The 15961-nt window shown below is 37.0% G+C and overlaps 1 protein-coding gene and 1 long non-coding RNA gene across 3 annotated transcripts in view; one reads left to right on the forward strand and one right to left on the reverse strand.

Annotated features, from left to right (window-relative positions):
• Window positions 1-1032: 1032 nt before the first annotated feature.
• Window positions 1033-14460, reverse strand: LOC105670957 (uncharacterized). The gene is made up of 16 exons (XM_012364728.2): window positions 14215-14460; window positions 13569-13744; window positions 13369-13504; window positions 13008-13256; window positions 11876-12603; window positions 9217-9355; window positions 8463-8690; window positions 7788-8194; window positions 7254-7683; window positions 6991-7166; window positions 6517-6655; window positions 6171-6385; window positions 4814-4964; window positions 4101-4570; window positions 3837-4026; window positions 1033-3482 (listed from the first exon to the last, which is right to left on the reverse strand). The coding sequence occupies exons 2-16, from the start codon at window positions 13672-13674 to the stop codon at window positions 2810-2812; spliced, it is 4437 nt and encodes a 1478-aa protein (XP_012220151.1). The 5' UTR covers window positions 13675-13744; window positions 14215-14460; the 3' UTR covers window positions 1033-2809.
• The window catches only part of LOC105670963 (uncharacterized), a 143099-nt gene continuing 130593 nt past the window's right edge, over window positions 3456-15961 (forward strand). For both annotated transcript variants that reach the window (XR_001100528.2, XR_001100527.2), the window contains exon 1: window positions 3456-3579. This is a non-coding gene — a long non-coding RNA (uncharacterized lncRNA). The remainder of the gene's footprint in view (window positions 3580-15961) is intronic.

Raw genomic sequence — 15961 nt, forward strand, 5'->3', positions numbered from 1 at the left:
GTGTGCACAGGTAATTTGAATTTCTCAATCAATTTTGTCAATAATTTGAACAACTCTGCTTGCATTATATATAATGTATAATTTGAAAGTATAGATAGAACTTTACAATCTTACTTACAATCTTTTTGAATTTTATTACAGAATACTATATGCAAATGGGCAAAAAACTATCATATGCATCACAAGTATTGCGATATCAATGTGAATCCTCACAATGCCAAGCGCAGCTTTTTTTATTCAAATATGGGTTGTGTGATGATGAAGGAACATCCGGAATTTACTGAGAAAAGCAAGAACATACGTATAAAACACTGTGGTCACCTCTGAAGTCGCCTCATAATTTTCTCTATTTCTACAAAAAGTATGCAATGTGCAATTTCCGTTTCACTGTTTATTATTTCTAATGCTGACCTAAATACACATATCTTCTTGCACGATTATTCATCGTAGCACACAGTGCGTACGATGACAAATGACAATTTTTAAATGCAGCTGCTTAATACTTGACCTTTAATCAAGAGACACGGTAGGTCTCGCGCCAAGTTCACGCGCAGCGCGAAACCAAACGTGTATCTTTACGCGAGCCCAAAGAGTCCAGCGCTGGACTCTCTAGAGAGCCGAGATTATCGGAACTCAATAATGCCTGGGCCGATCGAGTTGATAATAGCCTCAATCACTTTAGCGCATACCCAAAATATATAATAAAAGTATGCTTGTTTTTGCATCTATTATAGTTTACGTGTAAACGCCCAACCCTGGCTTTTACTATTCAAAATAAGTTATTTGTCATTACTGTATGAGATATCTATAAGAGTTTATCATCTTTTTAAATATTGACAAAAATGCAACATTTTATTTACACACGCGCACGCGCGCGCGCGCACACACACACACACACACACACACACACATAATTATAGAAGTAATTTATTAAAATAATTTAAATGTACATTTTCAAATTACACAGGTTATTGAAAATAACTGATCTTTTGCTAAATAAACTGTAAATGCAAAAATAAATGCTACAATACATGTATTTACAATACGTGTGTATTTATATTTCAAATCTGATTGATATACATAATCATGTTTTACAAGTATGCATTACCGACACTTTGTAGATATAGCACATATCGGAACCAAAAAGTCGTGGACGTAGCACGGAAGAGACCCAAAAGATCGTGGACGTTACCTACGAGATTCGTGGACATTGGCTACGTAGTTCAATGTGCACGTTTTGTGCACATAGAGGCGCTAGCCCACAGAAACACGAAAAATGCGGGCATGTCCACTCTCAGTCTTCTCTCTGGTTACGTAATATTATACATAAAAAAACATTAACGCTATGAATTCATATTATCGAATCGATTGAAATAAATAACATATAAGATAAGTATTTGTTTTGAGATTTTTGAGTTGTACAAAAATAATAAAAAGAACTATTAAAGATTTTGTTTAAAAGTTTATAAATGTTAAGAATAATAATGTCAAATAACTTTAAACACACTCGTCACACATATATATTATAAATCTTCTCATAAATATCATCTAAAATTTTTTATGGTAATAGTGCAATTTTTTTCAATGAACAATTAATTTTGAAAATATGCTATTTTTTCTTATGCAAAGCTTTTGATTTCCGAATAACTTAGCAGTTATATTCACGAAATTTGTATCGTCGATGGTAGCGGCGAGTACTGCTTGTTCAAAGATGCCTAAGAGAAATACCAAAATGCAAAATGCAAACACTTGGATGCGATAGAAGTACAACTTCATAGTTATTGACACCGTTATAGCACAGTCAAAGCTAAAACTGAATGGCCATCATGTAATCGCGTCCGCTTTTAACCGCATTATATCTCGCGTCGAAACTTTATACGCGCATCTTCCTGTACAGTCTTTTTATGCAACCTAGACAGCTTTACGGCGCGTCGATTTGAAATACAGAATGTGAACACTCTACAATGAATTGCGTATTTTATCCATTAAAAATACATAATAAGCGGGAGTTTTTGTCGGAAATATCGATTAAAATAAACAATTCCCGGAACATGTCATGTATGATACATGTTCGCGCGATTAACGTCAATTTATCAATCATAGTTATCGCGCTGTTCTATGGACTCGGTTCTAGTGAGCTGCTCCGAATCAATATAATTCAGTGAACATACATACAGGTTCTAATAAACAAGCAAAAATAATTTCTATTCTTGTTAAATATAGAATATTGAAAATTTAACTCGTTGTAATTGAATCGAAGAAAACGTAGTGGTTGTTGTGTCTGCATAACGGTCGTCAAGAAAGTTATCTTGCTTGTTGCTTGAGTGCGTGAATAATATTAGCAACAATTATATGAATACGTTGCGATATAGTACATTTTATTTCGCGTTTACAGTGGCGTGGCAAATTCGCGACGTTAATCCGTGATTTTTACACAAATTAATTAAACAGAATTCCGACATTTATTTTTGAATAGAGTTGATGCGCAGCAGTCTTAAAATCTGCAGCGGATGGAGCAAATTGTAATAAGTTAGCTGATGAGTACAATAATTTGTTCATTACTTAAATATGTACATAATTGTGACAATAGACACATACGCAATTACATTAATTCGATTACGAGATACAAATTCTACATGTCTTAAATGATTATATAATTAACATTATATTTCATTCTGAAATGTCTTTCGACTAATCTCATTTGATTTTCAAATTTCAAATAACGTTCAAATGTCCATAATTGAGACATCTTGCTTTTCTAATGGCGGGACCATGGCGGGCATAAAATATTCGAGATCGCCACGGACATCTAAGCTCCTGTCACTGGCAGTGAATTATTTGGCGTGATCAGAGGCACTCTGATCATCTCGTCGCTATCGTTACTTTGTGCACCTTCGGATTGCGCGTTGTCACTGTGCGGCGCACCGCTCGCCGGTTTCGAAACTCGTTCGATCTTCGCGACACGTTCGCGACTCGTCTGATTTTCGCGATTTCGCGTGTCCTTAATTACGTCCTGGTTGTCGATCTTCCGCGAGAAAATCGTGCGACGATCATTGTGTGAGTTTTTGATGACCGCTGTGCGCGTTCGCAGCCGCTGCCGGTACGCTGCGTTCGCAATCGTAGTACTCATATCACTCTTAATTGTGGTGCTATTCGGTATCTCGCTCGTGCTCGGAATCGTCTCGTTCGAACGACGATTCCCGCTGTTATCGGCGGATGCGACCGAGTCCGTACAGTTCGGTGGCGGTCCTCGATGCAGATACGTGATCGGCCAGTGTCTGCCGTAGTCACCGGAATCAGGACGGTCATGTGGACGATCAGGACGGTCATGCGGACGATCAGGACGGTCATGCGGACGATCAGGACGATCGTGGCGATCATCGCCAGCGATCTTAGGCCGCATCGGTCGCGAACTCGGAAGATAGGGGAAGTACTTCTCGCTGCATGGTCGCCACTGGTCCTCTGACGATCCCACGTAGCACCTGTGATTGATTTATTATTAATATTGCTTTCTTTTGTTTACAGGAACAGAAGAAAGTATGGGATGCTGCCGGAAGCGCGAGAGACGCATCGGGATCGGTGAGTGTTTCAAGATTGTTATCATTTATAACTTGAAGCGATTAATGCTACTCAATTATGCATACTAACTGTAGAGAATCATTGAGTAACATTGAGTAATGAAAAAAAGTAAAATACATCATTTTTTGTCGCTTTTAATATATGTCGATCGAGAAAGCAAAGCAAAGATTGTAGATTAAAAAAGAAGTGCAAAAGGTATAAAGTCTAACAGATGAAAAAATGATATGCCGCGATTTATGTTATTTGCAAAAATTTACCATTGATAATTATATCCTTGTGAGTAGCCGCAATGTTGAGTCGGCGCGCAACAATAGTCCCAGCTGCCGTATTCACTTCCTTCAGTCTCGCAGGTCCAAAATCCAGCAATTTTATTTTTCTCGCATTTTGTACCTCTTCTGCACGGGTAACCGTTCACCGTATAATAGCGGAAAGTCGAGTGTTCATCCGCTAATTCGAAAGAAAATGATTAGATTTCTTATATTTTGTATGAGATAAGATTTATTATTGTAAGATTTATTTACGGTAAAAAGGTCCAATTCCGTAACCAAATCCAGACGGTCGATTACCGTATCCAAATTTGTCATCGTGACCGCCGTTTCCTCCGCCGGGACGATACGGTCTGACAGGATCAGGCCTATCGGGATCGTACGTCGGTCTCATGCCGTAATGATTACCGTTTGGTTTTGTAAAGAAAGGTCTTGGAATAGCGTCTGGATAATTATTATCGGGTCTTGTGCTCGGATAACCAGCCCCCCCTCCTGAGCTGAAATTTGGTCGCAAAGGGCCCGGAAGTAACGGTCTCAATGGACTCGGTCCGCCAAATACGTGATCGTCATCGACAGAATAGCCGGTAACTACACAATAAGGATCGAGATCTTTCCACGCGTAAAGAACGTGATCGTTATCATGGATATAATCTAGACCCGGTCGTAAGTCTCTTATAGGTACGTCACTCAGTAAACAGTTTTCTTCTGTGCCATGCGTAGTGAGCCTGGAAACCGAAGAAAGTTATGCATCAATAAACTCAAAATTTAAATATTATTTATATTTAAAATTTTTTGTTATTATGAAAGTATCACTATATTATTAATTTTATTTAATCGTGATTGAATTGAATTTAATTTTAATTTGTAAAATATATTAATGACAAAATATATTATATATATATTTTTGTTATTAATTTGTCAAATTCAAAATATTATTTAAGAAAAGAGATTTCTCAGCGCATACTTACTTATAACTGAAAGCCATGCAAGGAATTGAATCAGTTTCTCTCATTTTCGAACATTTTTGTCGACAATCCTGTTCGGAATTTACATATGTTGCCAGGAGCACGGCATATGGTGTTAATTTGCACGGCTTATTATATCCGGAGTAGCATACTCCTAAAGTATTTGTTAATAAAAATTGATTACAATTACTTTTATAACAAATATTAAATATTTTATGTAGGGGAAGGTGGGGTAAGACGGACCGCGGGGTAAAATGGTCCATTTGCTAGATCTTATTAGTACGTACCTCTATCTGCTGGATAAACATAAAATTAATTTCCTTTTTGATGCTTTTTAACTGTTTAAAAATTACGGCATTATATCATAAGACTATCGTAAGTTATTTATAAAGAAACGTCAAATTCTTGCAAATAGATCTCGTGATCTAATTTCTTAGTATTACATTTTAAGTGACTAAAATTGCAAAACTTAAAATTTTTAAATTTTTTTACAAGTTTCATATTTCTGGTTATTTAGAAGTAATATTTCATCAGTTACATTTAAAAAATAATTTTGATACAGGTAAATAAAAATAAAATAATATTAATGTTGTTATGTGGGGTAAAATGGACCAATTTAAATGGGGTAAAACGGACCAATTTATATATTTGTTCTACTTATATTTTCTACTTATACTTTCTACTTATAGTTTTCTGCTTATATATTTGCTCTGATTTGAGAAATATTTTATATTTTATTTTTTTTTACTGGAAAAAGCTATGAAAAATAAAAAACGCACTGTTAAAAGTAGAAGAAACTTGAAATTTATTGAAAATAATGTCTCCAAATAAAAACAGATTTTATAATAATTATTTATTTTATTTACATGCTTTATTTTAAAATGTTATATTTAATGTTATATTTAATATAAACGTTAAAAATTATAAAGATTATAATTATTTTAAAGATTTGTGTGTATAATAAAATGATTAATGTTAAATTAATTTCTATTCTTATTCAAAAATATTTAATAAATAATATATAGTTTTGATTTTGAGTTAATCAGTTAAATTATTTCTTGATCCATATTATCTCGGCTTGGTTCGTTTTACCCCATGGGATGGTCCATTTTACCCCACCCATGGGGTAAAACGGACAAAAGTTAAGTTTTTAAAAATCTTAATAATATAATTCAAACTTTTGCAAATTTTGAAAATTTAACATTATAATCTTATAATAAACATTCTACAGTTTCTTCATGCTAAATTTCAGTTATTTTTTGTCATTAATATAAAAAATATAGCCATTTTCGCTTAGGGGGTCCGTCTTACCCCACCTTCCCCTACTAAATGTATAAATTCATATTTTTTGCATTTCTACCTTCGTCTCCTTGCGAAGGTTGCTTGTCACTAAATCGCCCCATGTTGAAAAACGGTACGGTGTAAGGTTCGCATCCTCTGCCGAAACTGCCTCTTTCGTATAACTCTGCGCCATCCATGTCTGGCATATGAGTAGGATTAATATCTTGCGACGGCCAATCGCTTAGGTAACAATTAGTTTGAGTATCTGCCGAGTGGCCTTTTTCTAATCCGTATCTGAAATATTCACGATATATAGGATAACATTTTACTATTTTACTGGCAATCTGTTTAACTTAATATTTAATTTTATACATATTATTGCTTTCCACAATGCAAAATTATTATTTGAATAATACAACACTTACTTGAACGTAAAACTTCTACACATAAACTCTTGCGTTATCGTGCATTCTGCCTGACACTCTCCTAGATTGTCAACTATTATCGATTTTCTAACGACGTCCATCGGCATTCCAAATCCGCTTCTAACTCTCCAAAAACACTCTAGAAAAGTTTTATAAAAAAACTTCTCGTGACTCTCGCGAATTCTATTGAATAAAATTGAAAAAAGAGAGAAAGAGACAGACTACTCGTAGTTGTCTGTCGATTTTAGTTGTTACCGGAAACACAAAGCGGAACGCATAATATACGGTACGCAATCGGGGCACTAGTGCAACGCTCGGGACAATAAATTGCGTTATTTGTTGAAAGTTGGTCTTCTTTGCTTTTTAAGAAAAATTTTGAGGGACGGATAAATAATACATTGAAAATTCTTTTGATTAAACTGCGATTGTATTAAAATGAATCAAAGATAAAATTATTTCAATCAAATAATATACCATCCGGAAGATGTGAACTCGATTCTTTTCTCGTGCCGCATGTTCTTGAGTTGGCAACTATGGCATAAATATCATAATCGCGATCAGGTTCGAGGTCGATGTAAAAATTCAGATCTTTGTACGAAATATCGCTGAGAAGACAGTTGTCTGTAGGATCCGTGGGTGCTACATTATATCTGTTCAATTTATATATCGGATTAATTAATATTATATTAATTAATGTAAAATATTAGATCGATATTAAATCATATATTAAACTATACCTATAACTGAAACTCATGCAGACATAACTCTTCTCATTAATGCATAAGCTTTCGCAATGATCCAGATTCGGTGTCAGATAAGTTCTCCGAACGACTCTTCGGCTGAGTCTAAATCCTGCGCCGGCTCTAACTGAGCATTCCTCAATTTTTCCACTTGCACCGTAAATGAGATCCTGATCGGCCGGTATGTAACTGTCACCATATCCGAAAGCGCCGCCGTAATTATAAAATTCACCGTAAAAATGGTCGCTCTCGTAAGAATGCGGTGGTTTAGGTGGTTGGGATTTCGGATAGTACTTTGGTACATCGAATTTGTTCACGTAATTCGTATCATAGCCGTAAGAGTTGCCGTACATAGTGCCGTAAGAACTCCAGTCGCGAGTTGGATCCTTTCTATGGTCCGGCAAATACGAGCCAATTTCATTTGTACCTGCGTTACAATATAACGAACACATATAAAAAATATAATACGACAGTTTGTTTTTTAAAGAAAATATTGGCTTTTTTTATATATCTAAATATGCAAAATATTACCTATATCGTGAGCAGATCCATGATCGATTCTTCTACTCGGATATCGCGTCCACGGCCGATTTATGTTATAAAAGTCATCGTCAGCGGGTCGTCTAGGTGGAAATCGAATGCTATAGTCATATCGTTCTCCCGGTCTCGTCGCCGGATATTCATCCCGAAATGAATCTTGATTATTTGGATGACCCCTGCGATCAAACGTATCGTACTGTCCGTGATGAGGATGCCCGTAAATCGTTGGTGGTCGTCGATCGTGATCCGCGGGTCTATGACCGTAATCCAAGGGCCGCGGAATCTCGTTTGAAGGACGTCGATCAAAGTCGAAGGGGCGCGGAATTTCTTTCAGGGGTCGCCGATCGTAATCCAAGGGTCGCGGTACTTCGTTTAAGGGTCGATCTGGAGGGTAGGGTCTTGTGGAAAATTTGTATAGATTAGAATTCAAATTTTTATTTTACTTGAAAGATGAAGAAAAAAAAGCACGGTTTACGCTTGAATAATTAGATAAATATAGGCAAATTGTTGAATTGTTTCTCAAATATAAACAAATATTCTTTGTCTTTATTTAAATAGTGTTTTCTCATAAAAATAAATTTATTAGTTTTTTAGAAATTAAAGTAGTTTGAATAAATTTTCATAGAAAATGAAAAATATCGAGATAATCAACAAATTTTTTTATACCTTGTATCTAATCTTTCATCAGTTGAGTAAGGGGGACCGTAAGGCTGACTAGGTCTAGATTGCTGGTTCCACCAGTATGGTCGTGTTCCGGGTGCATTTGCCGCGCAATTCGGATCTTTCTCGTAATAGTCGCATTGAGGATCCGATATAAAGTCTCGATGGAGATCCATACGAGAAAATGGTATTGACGTTAACTCACACGTGCCTCGCGTTCCATGTCCAATGCGTCTTTTTGTACAAAATCGTAATCAGTCAGTAACAAGCAGATTTATCATTGATCTTAAGCTCAATAATTAGGGAATTATTTATTATTTTTATAGCGATTTTCTTAGAGTATGTTAATTGGATGTTGGAAAACAGTTTGTGCAACTTTTCCGACGCGTGTGCATGATAGTTCCTCAACAGAAAAGCGTGTCACAGATTGCGGTACGATCAAATTGTCCGTGATGCAACCGTATGGGTCATGCAGACGTATGTATTGCGTGTACATTTGATATTAAGTATCCAAGATATATACGCACGTGTATAGAAATGCGTTTAAAGTCATTGAAAGACTTGAAGCGTGAATAATCGGTTGTTAACTGTTAAGCAGATTGCTTTCGGCTATCTTATACAAAATTCATTAAAATTCTAATTACATATTACAAGCAACCAGAATTGGCGAGTGTATCGGGGAAATTACTAGTGCACAATATTAATCTTTTAAATACTTTTGCCAATTTTTATATAAAAAAAATGGAAGATTTCTAATTACCTGTAATTAAAACCTTCGCAAACGAAGAACTTCTCATAATCGCAAGCGCGATGGCAGTCATCGAGCCTTTCGCACTCGATGACGCGTCTTACATGCAATTCTAGACTCTTCTTGCCGGATAGCAATCTTCTGTAGCATGCTGGAAAAGAAAATTTGGATGCACTTTCTACTGACACAACTCTCTTTCTATCTTTTTTTTTTTTCGCACGAGACTTACGCGAGCACTCATCCTCCACTATAATGATCGAGTCCGAAGTGGCTCGCCGGGTAATTACAACCAACACAAAAATCCACAACCATCGTCGGCGTAACATGATTCCCACGTTCGACTGATGAATTGGTTTACCGAAATGCATATATCACCCAACACGAAATCGCGAGAGAAGCGACGCAAACGTACGTACGCACGAGGCGACTTCAGCGCTTCGAATTTTCCTTCGAGCCGCGATTTATTCTCGCGATATACCACGAATCGCAGCGAAATATAGCCATTTTTATATCACTTGAGAAAATTTTCACGTTCGAGTTATGCCGCTCCGGTACGTACTTTGGCACGTTTGCGCGAAAAATGGCGCAAACTGAAAATCGCGCAAAAAGTAACAGAGAAATTACAGGCTCGCATCGTTTTATAGAAAAGTGAACGTTTCCGCGAGAATAGTGGGAGGAACTGCTCACACGTCGGGGGAGGGGTTTCAGCGTTACATGATCATTAATGATTCCACTTACTATTATTTTCCTTTGCTCACGGACACGCAAGCGTTTTATTCTTTTGCCGAGTACCGTCATTCGGTACTTTGTACAATTATGTCAAATTGATCCGCGAGTCACTCAACGTTTTAAGTAATTGCAGGATGTAAATCTTTAATTGAGATACGATTTTTCAGAAGACGCATGTACGTGTTTTTATAATTTCTTGATTCTTATTTAGATTTTTATTGTTTTTTTTTTTTAATTTCATGAATATTTATTTTGTTTACGGACATAGCCTGGCTATTATTCTTCATTCAAATAATTTAATAACTTTGTTATTGTTTTTTCGAATATATACATCTTCTACGTTTTTTAGCCAAGATACATAGAAGATTATTATTTATTCGTAAGATCTTTACCCAGAAATCAACTGCCGGAACCATGCATTTGCATTTTTCCGTCGTTAAAACTTTTGTGCTAAGGAATAACAAAGAGTGACATCACTTTAGAAGGGATATACCGTCGCACGTCCTTCGTGATTCGTCAGGGTCACAATTACCTCAATTATTTCAGCCAGCCTAGCTCTTAATGTCGCGTCATAACTTTAGTAAAAATCACCCTTCCGCGATTCGAGTCAGTCAAATTCGATTACGTGATCTTCACGCGACTGTTGTATCGAACTTTAAGATCTTTCGAAAGGCACGCAAACTTCCTCGGAGGTAAATTTTATAAATTATGTCGCAATCGCCGCGTCCAATCGATTGCAACAATTCCTGATCAAAGAAGCAGACAGGTTGCACGCAATTAATTTGAAGCGCTGGCAGGAATAAGAATCTAGCTGTCGAAAGTAAAAGCGTCTTATGTTCGTAGATCACGCGAACCGGAAGTCGAGCGTCCTGTAGTGTCTCGACATTTATTTTTTTTCTCTTGTGCAACTTGTCATTCTCATTCCGCAATGGCACAATCGCGAAAATTCATCGAGTTTCCTTTGGCCGGTCGTCGCTCGGACGATAAACCTCGCACAAGAGAAATGCTAGTTCCCAAATGTTAGACATGTTTTTATTTTTACTGGCATTTCAATAAAAATGCACTGTATTTCCATTGTTTTATTATTTAAGAATTGGAAAATAGTATCGTGTTATTCTATCGCCGTTACGCTGTAGTTAGAAAAATGCGCGAAAGTTACGCGATAAGAGCGGCTAACGCCGGAAGTCAACGGATGCAGCGAGCTAATTCGCATACGGTTTAAAATCCATGTCAATGCCGTTGCTATTTGTCAATCGGCGATTCGTAGATGAACGCGGCTCGATAAACACTGGCAGCTGATTGCGACGGTCAGTTGACAGAGCAGCATAACGAATTAACGATCTAGAACATTGCTATTGTAACAGAATTTCTAAGCATTGTCTCTGGATTCTAATTTCAAAAAAATTTCGCGATAGAATATCATTAACTTGGTGAAAATATATGTATAGAATACTCGTAAAGCGTCATGTAAAAATTAAAGAAAGATATCCGGCAATAATTTGAGACTATGCTATGCGCTGTTATATTTATGATTTAAGGTGTGAAAACTTTAAGTATATGATTTTATGTTTGAAGAGCAAATTAATGTAACGGAACAATGTCGTTTTACGTAAGAGAGTGATAATTAACTTGTGGAACACAGCGCAACATAATGCAACCGCGTGTGATTGCTGCATAGAAAAATTGAGGTTGCGCCTCACATACGCATCATACGCGAAATAGCCACAGCGACAATTGGTCGAAGATTTGTGTCTCCGGTCTTTCGTGTACGCCTCGTTAACGACGGAGATTTGTGTTTCCGTTTCTTGAGGTGTTCGAATTGCACCGAGAGCTTACGCACGCAAATTAATTTGAATTTAGTATTTTCCGAAAGAACGCAGGAAAAAATGTCAGTAGAAAGTGATACGTAATTAATTGAAAGCGAAATTGAATTAATACTCACATGTCGATTTTTCGGTAATCCTTGCACCAAAATCGCGAAATCCAGTCAACACTTCTGGACTCCACATTTTGGAAATATCCTTGAATCCTTCGTTCGCACTTTTTTTCCCATTTATGTCGAAATCATAAGAATTGCTGATCGGACGATACACTTTGCTGAGATCATAATTTCCTGTGATTAACTCATTCTGCTTCGGCTTTGTGATAATTCCTTGACTTTTGTATACATTATTGAGATATCCTTGATTTTGATGTTGAGTAAAATGACTTGCGATTATGTTTCGATACGTTGAGTGGTCGGTCCAGAAATTTGTAGGAGATTTGTTCTTCGAGATTCCATCGTGGATGAAAACAGGTCTCGAAAAAATTTCGAAGGGCCCGTTATGAATGGTAAGAGCTTTATACGAATGAACGTCGCTGTCTAAGTTTGATCCAAAATGTAGATTGATATTGGCAAAAGGATTTCTGAAGGATGATACATCAAAATTTGAATGATCGTAATTTGGATTTAAATGTATTCTTTGATCGAAAATTGATTTTTGGTCTGAGTATATTGACAGATCGTTGTAGTCATTTGTAACTTTTGCGTTGTCGATTTCAAAAGGATTAGCGGATGGCGTCGAATCTCTATTTTTAAGGATATCGGTTATCCGACGCTTTTCATCGAAGGAAGGTTTTTCCTGGTGCGGACGTTTGTTGGCGATGCCAGACATCGTGTTTTCTATGGTCCTTCAAATGTGAGTGCATGCAAAAATTTGTGTATGATTGTCGTCACAATTGATTTAATTAAACTATTTCTCATATAAAATAAATAAAAACAAACAAAATTCGAAGTTAAATTGAAATATTTGATATTGAATAATTTATTTTAAAGAATTTTTTCTTGGAATATAAATATTATATTTTGATATTTTGACAGTCCACGGTGATGTTACAAGATATATCTACCAATGAAGGTTATATTGAAGCTTCTTTTCTGTATTTACATTAATATGCATATCTCTCGCGTAAAATATAAGCATTCCCTTGTTTCCGTCAGAAATATCTATCTCACGGTTGAGATAAGAGCAAACAATGGAAATGCTAATAGCGGGATTGTTCTCTGTTTGAAATTAATAATCGGATAATCGTACCTTGGAGATGACGGGATGCTTGGCATTGTCGGGTTCAAAAGGCCGCTTCCGAATCTCGTGATCGGTTTCGTCTCGTTTTTTTTCTGCTGTTCGATGCTGTCACTTCCCATCTCGTAAAGACGATCTGGCTCGCAATGCGGCGCACGTTGGCTTCTTACGTAGACATCGTAATCGGCATGGGATAGTAGTTCTTGGGGTTTCGGCATTTTCGCACTGAACGCACATGTTCCGTTACCTTTGACGCTGATCCTACATCAATGCAAGACAATATTTTTATATTTCATTCATATATTTCTTAAAAATCATTATTTTATTATTGCGATTAGAATTCTCTGTTGCACTTATGCGTCGCGTTGCGTACCCGAAAGCAAACGCGTTACAAGAATTTCTTCTCTTCGAACACTCGTCCTCGCATTCCGAAATGCTAACAACCGCGACGCTTGAAAAGATGTCCATGTCCGGCAATTTGGATCCGATGGCCACTCTCGTGTAGCAATCTGCATTGTGATTACATTTAATGATACTCGATATTTTGTGTCCCGGTCAACCAATCTCGCTTACCATCCGCAATAATTACAAGCTGATTATCAATTGTGAGACCGATCGAGTGCGATACTTGGTAGGATTGCAGGAAACAGATGATGAAAACGAGAAACCTTCTCTCCATTGTTGTTGATAGATTCTTTCTGCTCTAAGAACACTTCACTTCACATGATGTGCACCATTCCCTGTTTTCCCTGTTTTGATAAAAATTGTTCTCATTATTCTTCTTTTTATAATATGAGCGCCTAATTTATTCCTGATAACAAGTTGATATGAAATATATTTATGTCTCAATTAACGTGATTTATTCGCCACTCTTATTTAATACACATGTGAACGCTTTAGTTATTACTTTCTAGCCGTTATCTGGCGTTCTATTCTATCCGCGATCTATGAATCACGGTTCATTCACACGAAACGTCCCTGAATAAATGTCCGTTCGAAAGATACGCGCACACGATTAGCGATCACCGCAATTGTGAGGATAATCGTCAACAATTTTCCAGTAACGTCTTAAGTATTTTGAATATTTTGAGTAAAATCGTAAAAAGCGCGATGCGTACACAGAAATAGTTCGCAGGAAAAAATCTTTTGTTTTAAGACAAAATTTTTAAGATTTTTTTTATCACCGCATAAGAGAGATTCGTCTTCACTCGATCACTACCTCGATTGATACGGATCGATACTCCGCGGTAAAATAAAGGTTCGCGCTGATCGGCGAACGGTCTTCTGACGACTCCTTCCGGCGGTATTAACGAGCGTTCGCTCTTTTAATTAATAGGCTGGGCGTAATTAGCGTGTCGTCCTTGCCGCGGTTCATTATACTTTCGCGTACAGGCTTCTGTGTCGTGCCTCTTACGATTCGCTCACAACTGAGAGCATCGTGTAACTGTATCATTGTCTTATACAGCGCAGAGTCGGCATTATGATCGCCTCTTCTGCTTCCTCCTCTCGTCTGCTGGTTCTTCTTCTCTTCGTCTCTACGTCTTCTTCTCCTACTCGCGACGCTTGCACGCTTAAAGAAGCTCGTGCTCGCTCAGAGATCCGAGCGAATCTCTCTCCTCTTCTTTCCTCGTCTGCAATTTCGCGGCTGCATCTAATTAACGCACCGGCGAACGGAGCAGATCGTGATGCTCGTAGTATTGCGAAATCGAATTGTGTATTTCTCGCGCGCTTGCATAGATTGTTCGCGATAATGCATGACTATAGTTAGAACCTTGTGTTGCGATGTTTTATTATTCTTAGAACTTGCATACATTATTATTAATGATAAAATTATTGATTTTGCACGTTTTCAAAAATATTAAAATTGTTAAAAAAATTAGGATATAAAATTGTTTGTTCAATAGAATTATTTAAAAAGAATTATTTTACAAGTTTAAAAATTTTTTCATATGCTATCTTTGTCTTTTAATGATTTTATAATGATAGCTAATTTTTTGAAAAATTTTAATGCGTTACCGGAAGGCCCTGATTACTTCACTTGAAGAAGCGCGACCCTTTTGTGCACAGCGTGATCGTTAACAAGAAGAAAGTGAAAATATACCTGTTGCAACGGCCCGGAAAGATGAAATTCTTCCTGTTTAGCAAACTTTGAAGCTCAAATTATTTCGCGCGCGTGTCAAGGACTCGAAGGACAATCTTTTTACATCACGGGCGTGTCGAGAAAGAGCGTCTAAAATCTCTCGCGACGATTTCCTTCGCATAAAAACATTGACCTGTAGTTACGCATTGCAATTGGTCAATTTTAGATATCGCTTTATAGCCTATTGTTTTCAAACGGCAATAAAACTATGCTTGCGCGCAATATGCTAATCGATTCTCTCGCTATTAGAAAACACGATGCCGCTGTGCTGTCGACTAATTGCCCAAACGCTTTTACTCGCGCGAAAGCCGCGCGTAAATGCATCTTCGCGATTACACTTATTTCAGAGTTACAGTACATTTAAGAAGCCAACGAATAGTTAATTATGTCTAACGGTACTTATATCTTCGAATCTTTCCGGCACTGAAATTAGATTCAGATTTAACTTGATAAACGTATCTAATGTATCTACGATAATTTGTTTGTGAAATTTTGTAATTATCTTTACTATATTTTATTAGAACTTTGATATTTCTAACGTCAACACTCTCGTGAATTCTTTCGTCTAATAATTGAATTTTTCACGCTGTGTGAGCTTGGAGTCTTGCCTTTCTTCCAAGTCACAAAGTTCGAATTACGTCAGTGAGAAAACATGAGTTTCGGGTTCCTTGACTCCCGTACGCGCGTGCGACCCTGAGCGTAGAGCGCGTCTTTTCACTACGCGTCGGTTTCGAAGATACCACCACGGCGTTCTAATGGGCCTAGATGCATAATAAACGGGCGCTTACATAATGAAAATGGGATGAGTTACACGTAGACAAAGCTG

Source organism: Linepithema humile, chromosome 1 (genome assembly GCF_040581485.1).
Source record: "Linepithema humile isolate Giens D197 chromosome 1, Lhum_UNIL_v1.0, whole genome shotgun sequence".
In the NCBI taxonomy this organism is placed as follows: Eukaryota; Metazoa; Arthropoda; class Insecta; order Hymenoptera; family Formicidae; genus Linepithema; species Linepithema humile.

What these genes read in the sequence shown, in the direction of transcription:
- LOC105670957 (XM_012364728.2), bottom strand. Translation starts at nt 13,674, where the DNA reads ATGGAGAGAAGGTTTCTCGTTTTCATCATCTGTTTCCTGCAATCCTAC. An exon ending in TGGATCTGCTCACGATATAG is followed by an intron (nt 7,684 to 7,787) that starts GTAATATTTTGC and finishes ATTGTAACGCAG; the next exon opens with GTACAAATGAAATTGGCTCG. An exon ending in TGCATGAGTTTCAGTTATAG is followed by an intron (nt 7,167 to 7,253) that starts GTATAGTTTAAT and finishes TAAATTGAACAG; the next exon opens with ATATAATGTAGCACCCACGG.